Below are 12015 nucleotides of genomic sequence, written 5' to 3'. Positions count from 1 at the left end.
ACACCCTCCCGGAAAGAAAAAGCCTCTTGCCCAGCTCCGGTCCTCCTGACGCCCATCTCCCCTTATCTGAGGGCGGCTGCTGCATTTCCCATCGTTGAGGCCTCCTGGCTGCTGTTCTGGCCCAGCAAGTCAGAGCACTGGGGTCATGATCTATTTTCCTGTGCACCAGCAAGCCCAGGGGCCGGGCACATGAGGGAGCTTTCCTACTTGGAAAAATACATTCAAGGAACGATAAAGAAGCAGGTGCCCCGCTAGGAGAGTGGCTTCTGCATGGTGCCCGCCTCTGGCCACAGCGGGTAGAGGGGAGGCCTTTGACCTGAAGCTCCTGGGAGCAGCTGGGCTTGTGGCAGCCAGGCTGGCTGGCTGGCGCTGCAGAGGTGTGTCCGAGACTCCAGAGGCACAACTCCTCACCTAAACCCCGGTCTCCCCCAATCCTGTCTTCCTTGGAAAAGGGTGCCCGCCTGTAGAGGTTCGCCTGCCTGGCCAGCCTTGAGCCAAACCCCACTGGGGACCCGATGTTTGCAGAGCCACTGCTGCAGGGTGTTCACGGCCCTGCGGGGAAGCTTGACCGCCTTCTTAACCATGCTGGGAGTAGGGAGGATGCTCTGTGTTACAGGGGAGGGGACGGAGGCTCAGAGAGGGAAAGCCGTGTGGCTGGACACACCGCTGATGTGGACCGCACTGGCCCAAGCATCAGTGTCTCACTGTGGAGAGGAAAATACACAAAATACACTTTGGAGAGGAAAATGTCCCTGGCCGTGAAGGGCACGCAGAGCGTCCCCAGCTTGGCGCCGTCCTGGGGAGCCCTCCTCTCCCCCCCTCCCCGGTCCCTTCAGGATGGGAAAGCGAGTGTCAGTTTGATCCGGGGGGCTGAGCCGAAGCCCATGTCTGGCTCCCTCATGCCTCCAGCATGACGGGCTAGGACGCCCTTTGCTTTCCCGTGGCTGCCCCGGCACTGTGGTGCTGGACGGCTGTCCCTAGGGTCTGGAGCGCCCTCTAGAATGTCCATCTTCCAGGTGGCAACACTGAGGTGACGGGAGATGGGAAGACTCAGTCATCCACTTGGGGAGGATGTTGACGAGTCCTCGGGACCTTGGGGCCATGAGAGAGAGGGTCTGCTGCCATCTTTTTAGTTACAGTGTCGTTATAATTATCATTACCAGAACTTCCCTGGTGGTGCAGTGGTTAAGAATCCGCCTGCCAATGCAGGGGATACGGGTTCAGCCCCTGGTCCGGGGAGATCCCACATGCCACGGAGCAACTAAGCCCATGCGCCACAACTACTGAGCCTGCGTGCCACAACTACTAAAGCCCGTGCACCTAGAGCCTGTGGTCTGCAACAAGAGAAGCCACCGCGATGAGAAGCCCGCGCACCGCAGCGAAGAGAAGCCCCCGCTCGCCACATGTAGAGAAAGCCCGCGCGCAGCAACGAAGACCCAACGCAGCCAAAAATAAATAAATTAATTAATTAAAAAAAACCCAATTGTTAATTATTATTACCTTTCATCAGTGTTGCATTGGCGACGCATTTTTCACTCCAGAAACTTTCACGTGTTTTATCTCATTTGATCACAAAAATAAGTCTATGATCAAGGCTGGCCGGGTGTTTATTATGTGTACGTGTATCCAGGGTATGTGTGTGTGTGTGTGTCTGTATCTCTCTCCGCATACGTGTATGTGTGTGTGCGTGCATCTGTATGTAACTGTGTGTGCACTTGTGGGTGGCCCTGTATGAACGTGTGACTGTGTGTATGTGTGCCCACGCTCACACAGGTGACTGGGTACGTGGTCACGGTTGTTGCTGTAGGTTGTGTGTGCTCTGCGTGTGTGCCCATGCGTGTGGGGCCCAGGCAGTGTGCCGCACGGGCGAGATCAGACAGGAGGTGAGAACACCAAGGCCCCGAGTGGCTGGGATCGCTGGGAAACGAGGTTTCACCTCTCTCCCGGAGGTTGATTTTGCCTGGGGAAGATGCTCTCGTTCCTGTGACTGACTCATCAGGAGAGCTCAAAGCAGCCAGGTGGGGGGATTGCAGGATTCAGAGCGATTCGGTCATTCTCCTCTGATTATTTCTTTTAATAAATTTATTTATTTTATTTATTTATTTTTGGCTGCGTTGGGTCTTAGTTGCCGCGCGCGGGCTTTCTCTAGTTGTGGCGAGTGGGGGCTACTCTTCATTGCGGAGCACAGGCTCTAGGCGCGCGGACTTCAGTAGTTGTGGTGTGTGGGTTCAGTAGTTGTGGCTTGCAGGCTCTAGAGCGCAGGCTCAGTAGTTGTGGCACACAGGCTTAGCTGCTCTGCGGCATGTGGGATCTTCCCAGACCAGGGCTCGAACCCGTGTCCCCTGCATTGGCAGGTGGATTCTTAACCACCGAGGCAGCAGGGAAGACCTCTGATTATTAATTTATTCTTCAAGCCTGTTCTTTCACTCCAAGTTCCTCATCTTTGCTGTGCTGTGGCCCACTCCTCAGGATAATGCTGTAAATGCATAGGATAAAATGCATAGGATTGGGATGGATAAATTAGGAGTTTGGGATTAACATATACACACTACTATATTTAAAATAACCAACAAGGACCTACTGTATAGCACAGGGAACTGTACTCAATATCTTGTAATAAAATATAAGGTAAAAGAATCTCTGTGCTGTAAACCTGAAACCAACACAAATTGTAAATCAACTATACTTCAGTAAAAAAATAAAATGCATAGGATTACGACGGAGGCCAATGGTACTGACTGCAGCGATCATAGGTTAATAGATGTGCTTCTTTGCTGGCACAACTGGCAAGGTGCAGGGGTGGTGTCTAATGCCGACCTTGACCTTGAGTGCAGCACCATGGTGAGCACAGGTGATGCCCTGTGACGTGGTGTGAGCCCACCCGTGGCTTGTGCTGGGGGCGGGCTCACAGGCTCTATGCCTTTTAACCACCTTCATGCCCGAGGGAAACACCAACTTCCGGCTCCAAATTAACAAAGATAAAAATACATTTATTTCCATTCATTTGCTTTAATTGGAACTTACCAATTATTTAGAAGCTGGAAGCAGTCTTAGAAGCACCCCATGTAGTTTTTTGCTAAACCTGCCTGTGCATCAGAAACACCCGTGGAGCTTTGTTTAAAAGTTTGGAGATTTTGTCCCCCACCCTCTGCCTGAACCTGTAGCATCGGAATCGGCAGGAGAAGGACCAGGAGTGTTTCCAGAGGCTCGGGGTCCCGCCAGCACCCCCAGGGGTCCCGAGGCCCTGGGGGGCAGGGGCCCTGTGTGCAGCTCCAAATGGAAAGGGATCTTCTGGCTGCAGGTCCGGTGTCCCCCCGTTTTCCCCGGCAGAAGCCCAGGAGCGTGGCTTCCTGGGTAACGTGGAGGTGTTGACTCTCTCCTTGCCCCGTGGGCGCTGCGCTCTCAGCCCCTCTTGTTCCGGAAGCTTTTGTGGAGCCCATGGGCAGTCCCCCAGCCTATACCACAGGCCGCCAGCTGAGGTCTGGGGACCCGAGGTCCCGCTCTGCTGTCCCCAGCTGGGCTTCCCGGGACCCCGGGCGCCTGGTGTTTACCCAGAAATTGTGCTAATCCCGGTAATTCCTGTGACTTACGCAGCCTCTGTCTGCTGCCTCCCTCTCCTGGGAGGGAGGGGGAGGGGGAGGGCCGTGGCTGATCCGTAGAAAACGAGGCCTGTGACACAGTGGTCCCTGCAGGGGACACCCCCCACCCCGACCGGGTCAGCTCCCCATGGGCGCTCGTGGAAGCCCAGGCACTCCCAGGCCCACTGCTGTCTGAATATCTGAATACACCCCCTCCCTGCTACTCTGTCCACCTGGTCCTGGGGTGGCCTCGCTCTGAGGCTTCGGGCAGCGTTCCAGCCGGAGGACCTGGCTCTAGACTTGGCCGCTCTCCCTCCATGGAGACTGGCTTTGGGCAGCTTTCCTCTTCCTCTGTAAGAATCGGGAGGATGCCATTCCCTCTGACAGCGTGAGCCGGGGGGAAGCTGGCGTGAGGCAGCTGCAGCTGCTGGGCCCCAAGAAAACCCTCAGGCCCTCTTCTTTCTGGTCTCCTCACATCCCTTATCAGACGTTGTCGTGGTCCTTTCTTGACTGATCCTCTTTTTGGCCCTGGCATCCCTGATGCTAAAGTCCAAGGATTCTGAGTTGCTGGCCTCAGTTGCCCATCTGCCTCTGGGGATGCTCCCCAGCAGCCTGGGTTTGGTCACTTGGGCCGACCCTGTGGGGGCCTTGAGTCCTGTCCTGGTTTCTGGTCCTTCAAGCCTGCTGCCCTCCAGGTGCTGGCCTGGCTCCCTGGACCCATCTTGTCCCGTCCACAAGGGGTCTGAGCACGTGCTCAGCTGGACCTGGGGACCCAGGGTCGCAAGGCCTGGCCCTGGCCTGGAGGAGGTCATGGTTGAGCAGGGAGCCAGGTGGGTACATAGCAGGTTATGGCCAGGCTATATGAGAGGTGCCGGACCGGGGGGAAGGACACCCAGTTCACTTGGGGTGGAAGCCAGCTCCCGGCCTTCTGCAATGTGAGGCACGAAGCTGATTGTCCATAAAGAATTCTGAAATAAAGAGTTAGGGGAAGAATGTACAATTGCCAACTCCTTCCCACCCCCCCACCCCCCCATCCTGGTCAGCCTCAATGGACGGTGCCACCCGCAGGGGCGTGGTGTTGGCAGGCGGTCCTGGACAGAGCCTCAGCTTTTGCCTATCCATTGGCTGGTGGTCCCCGTCCACCAATCTCGCTTCCTTGGGTGCAGCACTAGGACAGGGCCTGTGTCGAATCCTCCTGGGCTTCTGGCGTAGGCTTCCTCAGACTCAACAAGCACCTTAATGATGCCAGGGGATTCTGGGGCAAATCCCTTTGCACTGCAGGGTCCTCACTCGAAGGACAGCTCTCTGTGATGCTCCAGAGTACAGCTTTGGGGCCAGACAGCCTGGGTTCAAGGCCTGGCACAGCCACTTTTAAGCTGTGCGTCTTTGGACAAGTTATCCACCTCTCTGAGCATTGGTTTCTTCCTATGTAAAGTGTTGTGAGGATTAAATGAACTCACTCTTGCAAAGAGCTTGGCACCTGGTCAATGCTTGTTCAAGGCTTGTCGTTCCAGCTTCATTTTGATTTTTGTCCTTACTTCCAAATTCAAGGTGTGTTTCAAAGTTGAGCCTAAATTCCTTCACCTGACCTTCTTGGGAAGAAAACTCCGATTGTTCACAAAATCACTCGTATTTCCAAGAGCTGTGATTTCCTGCCTCAGAGGTGCAGGGTCCTTGCCCGGCACTCCTGAGCTGTTGATCCGTGCCAGCCTGAGTGGGGAGCAGCTCCGGACCTGGTGGTGATGATGAATACAGATGGGGGTACTGGGATGCTGTAGGGATCTGGAAGCAGAAGTGACCATGATTGGGCAGGAGCTGGGGGGCTTCCCAGAGGAGGTGACATCTGAGAGGCATCTTGAAGGAAGGGTAGGAGTCCATCACACAGAAAGGGTGAAGGGTTTCTGGTGGGTGGTCCAGGGTCAGGGCTGGCTGCTTGTGAAGGGTGGGGGTGGGGGGAGATGAGGAGGCTGCAGGTAGACCCAGGAAGACTTTGCCTGAAGGCCCCAGGGGCTCAGCGAGGCCTTGGCCAGCTTTGGTTCGGGGAAGGTGCTTGGCTGTAGGGTAGAGGGGAACCTGGAGGGGGACCAGAGGTGGCGTGAAGGTGCCCAGGACCCAGAAGGGAAGGATGCCTGGCAGAGCAGCCAGCTGGGAGAGGCCCCGCGGGCCAGGTGCTTTGCGGGTGAAATGATGGGAATCGCAGCTGATCAGATGAGGGGGTGAGGATGGGGTGGGACGGTGGCCCGAAGTGCCAGCCACGTGGATGGGAGGGTGGTCCCTGCGGCCAGGCTAAGGGGGCAAAGAAGGTGGAGCAGGCGTGGCCCAGGGGCTGTCGCTGGTGGCCGCTCAGCCAGCCAGCCTCTTACAGCACAGATTATACAAATAGGCTTAAAGGATCAGCTGGCAATCCCGAAGTCTCCAAGCCAGAGGAAACCTTATAACTCACCAGAATCCTCAGGGAGATTTCCCTGTCCCTCATCTATCTTGGGTTTTCTGGACGGGGGTTTTGAAAGACTGGAAACCAGACAGTCTGGTGGGTGAGGTAAATCCGGGAGGTCCAGAGCTTGGGCTGTTCGCTTAGCAGGCTGGCCAGGCTGCAGCCGCCTCTGGCTTCACACCCGTCACTCTTGTAGACTCCCGCTTTTTGCTTAGAAAACCATGAGAGTATCGTGCAGACGTTTAAAAGGTGAGGTTCTGGGGCCTGCGGATGTAAGATTTGCAGCCGCCGGGGATGGAGCTGACCATCGCCTTTGGTTTCTGCCCCCCGTGATCCACGGGCTCTGCCCAGAACCCTCTCCTCCCACCAGCGTGCAGACCCCCCTGCCTTCCTTCTGAAACAGCAGCTGTGGACCTCTGCTCTCTCCAGTGGCTGCCCATTTTTTTCTTCTTTTCATGGCAAAGATTCCTGACTAAACGTCTGTGCCTGTCTCTCCCTGAGCCCACCTGGGCCCTGGTCACCACCGCGCAGCGCCGGGGCCTCTTAGAGCCTGTGATGGAGATAATCCTTCCCGGCATTTCTTTCCTGGGTGGGACTCCTGGCCCCCACACTCTCCTGGTGATTTTACTTTCTCTTCCTTCCTGCTCCTCCATCCCTGCGCACTTCCTTGGCTGGTTTCTCCTCTCCCTCCTGGAAATGTTGGAATGCCCGGAGTCTCGTTCTGGAACTTTCTCTACTTCTCCCCTCCGCCCTCTCCCTTGGACATCTTGCCCTGTGGCTGCCATATTCCCATCTCTAGCCCCTGCCTCTCCCCAAGCTCTGCCTTGCATTTCCAACAGTCTTGCTTATCTTGAAACAAAATTTTTTTAAACCCTTTTTATTTTCTATTGGAGTAGACTTGATTAGCAATGTTGTGATAGTTTCAGGTGTACAGCAAAGTGATTCAGTGACACATAAGGCATGTATCTATTCTTTTTCAAATTCTTTTCCCATTTGGGTGGTTATATAGTATTGAACAGAGTTCCCTGTGCTACACAGTAGGCCTTTGTTGGTGATCCGTTTTAAATATAGCCGTGTGTACAATATAGCCGTGTGTACATGTCAATCCCAAACTCCCTAAGTACCCCTTCCCCCCACCGTTCCCCCCGGTAACCATAAGTTCGTTCTCTAAGTCTGTGAGTCTGTTTTGTAAATAAGTTCATTTGTATCATTTTTTAGATTCCACATATAAGCTATACCTTTCTCTTTACATGATATTTCTCTTTCTCTGACTGACTTGACTCAGTATGACATTCTCCAGGAATATTACTCAGCCGTTAAAAAGAATGAAATAATGCCATTTGCAAAAAAGTTTTATTGAAGTAGAGTTGATGTACGACATTGTGTTAATTTCTGCTGTACAGCAGAATTATTCAGTTTTACATATATATTCTTTTTCATATTCTTTTCCATTAGGGTTTATCACAGGTTATTGAATAGAGTTCCCTGTGCTCTACAGTAGGTCCTTCCTGTTTCAGTCTCTGCGTGTCTTAATAGGCGTCTCAGACTTAACACGGCCCAGACCCAGCTCCTGGTTTTTGCCCCGAACCTGCTTCTCACCCACTGTGCTCCATCCCAGCAGACGGCACCACCGTGCAATCGTCCAAGTGCTCAGCCGAAAATCAGAGCCATGTTTGACACTACCCCCATTCTTTGAAGAAACTTGGCTTTCAAATGTCTATTCTGTAATATTTGATACAAATACTGAATTAGCAGTATCTGTACATGATGCAGCATCACTTAGTAAAACGCTTGCCTTCAGAGCCACTGTCCCTTTAACCCAGACAACCAGTATCTCCCCAGGTCACTGCAGTCGTGCGCATCCCCCACACCTGCCCTCCGCACACTGGCAGAGTGACCCCTTTGTGCTGGGAGTCCTGTCGCCTCCCCCTTCTGCTCAAAACCCTCCAGGGCTGGCACTCACCTTCCTGCTGCTCCTCCAACAAGCCAGCCTCCTCCCCCCCAGGCCCGCGGCTCCCGCCTCTGCCCTCTGGCTGCCGGGGGCTCCCTCAGACCCTCGTGTGGCATCCCGTCCCGTCCTCAGACAAGCAGGGCGGGAGCACCCCTGCCCGTGCCACCCCGCCCTATCCTGCTCCCCTGCTTTCTTTCCTTCTCTCTCACTAATGAGAGCCGAAATATACATCTATCTTCCCCCTTTACCTATTATGTCTCCCAGGTAGGATGTAAACTCTGTGGGTTGTATCTTCTGCACCAGGCACAATGCTTGATGCGTAACAGGGGCTTGAAAAGCTATTGGCTGAATGTGTGCACGTGCGTCAATGGTGAAAACTCTGTGCAATGCAGGAGTGAACGAATGAATGAAAGAAGGAACGAACACACCCGTGCGTAGGTGACAGGTGGAGCCGGTGAGCTGCAAAGGAACGGGAGAATGCGGGCTCGCCTCTGAGGACCGATGGGTCGCGGTTCCTGTATTGATGGTTCTCGTCCTGTGAGCCTGAGAGGACGGGCATTACTTTCTGACCCCGTTTCTCAAGGTGGTTCTTGCTGGTCGCCACGCACGGTACTAGGAACTTGTTGCTTAGATTTGAAAAATCGGGGGGAACAGGCAGTGAAAAACGCTCGGCCGTGGTCCGTGAGGTCGCTCAGAAGACCAGATGAACCTCAGAACGAAGAATTCTCAAAATTAATTAAACCCTCCTTCGCAGTGATCAGAGAAGGCGCGCGTGGCGGTGGCCGCGGGGGGGAATCTGCATCGCGCGTCCCGGCTGGGTCTGGGGGCCGCGTTGGTGAGTGTCTTTGTCTCCTCCTCCAGGGCTGCCACCCAGGACTATGCGTGGCTAGGATGGAGACGTCCACCTCAGCCACGGCCACGGACAAGAAAGAAGCCAAAGGTGGGATCCTGGAGGGCGTCGCTTTCCCCGACCCCGGCAGGAAGGCCTCGGCCCTCGCCGTAGCCACCCAAGGAGGTACTTTCTGTTCTGCATGGTTGGCGGGGGGTGTTTTTCATGAGCCCGTTCGCACTGAATGAGACGGGAGGCCAATGTCATCGGGCAGCCATGCTGGGTTTTTTGGGTGGGGCGGCCTGGAGGGCGCCCCAGCTTTGGGGACCCCAGGCACCGGAATGGATGCTTGCGGGTGGATCTCGAAGGTCCAGCCGCTCCAAATCGGGGGGTTTGGGCATCTCGGGCTCCAGCCGGAGAAGGGGAGAGGGAAGGCAAGGGAGGCTCGGGGCTGTGGGGCAGCCCTGGGGTGCGTTCTGTCAGCACAGATGTGCCAGAAAGGCTGCTGCTTGCCTCCTGCCCGCCAAGGGCTATTTTGGAAAGTAATTGTCTCCTGATCCCTTCTGGCTGTAATTAGAGGGTCAGGTACAGAATTTAGCATCCTTAGGTGAATTTCTGGCCAACTTAATTATAACAGAAGGACCCCCCCCCCCCCAGCCACAGCCTCTCATTTCACTGCCCCGAAGAGAAATAGTCTCTGGTTTCCACTGGTCCGTGCCAGCATCCCATTGGGAAAGCTTGGCGGGAAGACGAGACCTCCCCTTGTGTCTGCGCGGTCCATCTGGAGGCCACAAAACTATTTCTGTCTCCGAGGAATGGAGAGACTTAGATTTCTTTTCTTCCCCTTTTTATTCAAGTGCATTTAGTCATAGGCCCTGTTGCTCTGGCCGCTGAAGCACAGCTCCCAGAGCAGTGGCGGAAACGCGCCTTCGCCGGGGTGGGGTGTGAGTGCCGGCCGCGCCACTCACATGTTGATGTCTGCAGATCGCGGGGGGCTTTGCTCAAGTGCAGACCCGAGTCGGTGAGTCGGGGCGAGGCTGAGTTTCTGAAATTCTAACCAGCGCTCGGATGATGCTGGGACAGCCGGTCCACGGGCCGTGCTGGGTGCAGCTTAGGGCCAGAGTGCAGGGATTCGGAAAGACACTCAGAGCAGGTAGGAGTCAGTGTTTCCAAGAGCGAACTGGAGGGCCTCTAGGTCATTGTTACTACACTGTTTTTATTTTCCCCCCGTGATTCTCAGTTGGAGGTCATTATCAGGATGTGCCACCCAAGTCAGGAGGGGGAGAGCCCGGGCCAGCCTTCGGGTATTTGGACTCCTGCTCTGCGTGACACCCCTTGACCCCCGTCCCCGCTAGGGGCCGGGCTCTCTAGGCCCTCCCTCTGTGAGGGTGGAGGAAGGAGCCAAAGCCCAGGGTGGACCACGTGCAGGTGGTGTCGGGAGCCAGGGGATGAGTGGAAGGAGGGGATGGAAGACCCAGGGTGGGGGTCTGGCGGTGGTCCCAGGGCTGGCTTGTCCCGGGCCTGGCTGGGTCTGCACGTGGTCTGTTCCTTCTCCTGGGTCGGGGCCCACCCTGGCCTGTGGCGACACCTCAAGCTGTCCCTCTGCCTGATGCAGAGGCGCCTGGGCCTCTGAGGCCTGAGTGGCCTCGGTGCATCTCTGACCCACCCCCTGGGCCCTCAGCTGTCCCCGCCTCGGCCTCTCCCTAGCCCGGACCCTAACTCCCTCTGGAGCCATCAGTGGATCGTGAGCTGCCACGCAGCCCAATTCACTGCCATGTCCCGTAGCCGAGAGCAGACTCAGGTGGTCATTAGAGAGAAATTAGGGCATGATTGGGAAGGAAGTCCTCTAGCATCGGACATGGCTGTCAGCAATGGGGCAGTGATCGCAGATGCTTGAGGGGGTCTTGGTCTGGGGAGTCAGGCCACGGGCCTACAGCTTGGGTGCAGCAGCTCCCCGGAGGTACCGACCTCTCTCTACTTGCCCCCCCCAGGATGCGGTCCTGCCCACCCCGCAGGCCCCGTCCCCAGGGGAGCGCTTGACTGGTGAGGTTCCAACCCTGGGTGGACGTGGCCCTCAGCCCAGTCGCCCAGGACAGGTGGCTTGTTGCCATCAGAGAGAGTCAGATACGTCCCTTGCTCCCTGTAGCGCTCTCTGGACAGCTCATTTGGGAAGGGCCATCCTGCAGTCAAGGCAGAGCAGGTGGCATCCGGAGCGGGTCCCCTGGGGCTGGGGGACCGTGACGTCCGCGTTCTGCGGGTGGGGCAAGGTAGGCCGGCGGTGCAGCGGCGAGTCGCTGGCCTGGGTCCCCGTTCCAGCCCCGGCCTCGGTCCTGGTGTGGCAGGCCATTCCCTCCTGGGCCTCGTGTTCCTAAGCTGTGTTGTGGGGATGTTTGGCAGATGTTATTCCAAGCCTGTGTGATCTCGTGACGTCGGATCTTCCTTAAATCTTACCCCTGGGGGCAGAGGTGCTGTGAGCAAGCCTCCTCTTTTACGCAGCAAACCGGAGTCCCAGACGGCTCCAAAGAGCCTCTGCTGTGGGCCCCTCTGCCCGCAGGGGCGTACGCCTGTGGACAGGTGCGGTGGGGCGCCCGGCAGCACAAGGGTGTCCGTGCATGTCCCCCACATGGAGGTCCTCTCAGGGCCAGGATGCTTGCACTCTGCTCTGGAGCTCAGCACTCGGCTCCAGGCCTGGTGGGAGGCAGTGCCTGAGGGTCCCCTGTGGCCCTGAGTGACGTCAGGGGAAGGTGGCCTCGGTGAGGAGCTGGCCGGAGGCGGGGGGAGCTCAGCCCGCCGGCGTGGGGCTGGTGGAGAGGGCAGGGAAGCTGCACAGAGGCCTGGGAGACGGGCAGTGCTGCCCGGTGCGTGCTGGGCTGGGGCAGGGGTGCGGGGAGCTGAGAACTGCCTGTCCAGGGCCCTGTCCCTGAGTTGTTTCTGGAAAAGATGGGGTAACCATCATGGTCTGGGAGGCCTGTTTGCTGAGGCAGGGGCAGGACTGAGCTCATTCCCTGTGGCTGATCAGGTGACCACTCACTCGGCCACCTGGGCCTTCTGACACCCAGTTTATCCCTTCCGAGTCCACAAGATCGTACCCATGATCCGCACCGTGGTTTGCAGCTTTCCCGGAAGGAGAGGATGGCTTACGCAAGCTCAGTGTTCCAGGGCCTGTTACACATCTGTCCAGAGAAGGGGGAGTCCTGTCTGAGGATGTCGGGAGCATGGGGTA

The 12015-nt window shown here is 56.5% G+C and overlaps 1 protein-coding gene across 1 annotated transcript in view; it reads left to right on the top strand.

Moving 5' to 3' along the window:
* Positions 1–12015, top strand: part of GLI2 (GLI family zinc finger 2) — a gene marked incomplete at its 3' end in the record, with an annotated part of 245640 nt that overhangs the window by 55200 nt on the left and 178425 nt on the right. Inside the window, exon 2 of the mRNA XM_079710035.1 lies at positions 8825–8978. Coding sequence (XP_079566161.1) covers positions 8855–8978 — 124 coding nt within the window. The 5' untranslated portion in view covers positions 8825–8854. The remainder of the gene's footprint in view (positions 1–8824; positions 8979–12015) is intronic.

Source organism: Hyperoodon ampullatus, assembly GCF_949752795.1.
Source record: "Hyperoodon ampullatus genome assembly, chromosome: 8".
Lineage (NCBI taxonomy): Eukaryota > Metazoa > Chordata > Mammalia > Artiodactyla > Ziphiidae > Hyperoodon > Hyperoodon ampullatus.
Note: the sequence above shows the minus strand (reverse complement) of the source record. Positions and strands in the feature narration are given on the sequence as shown.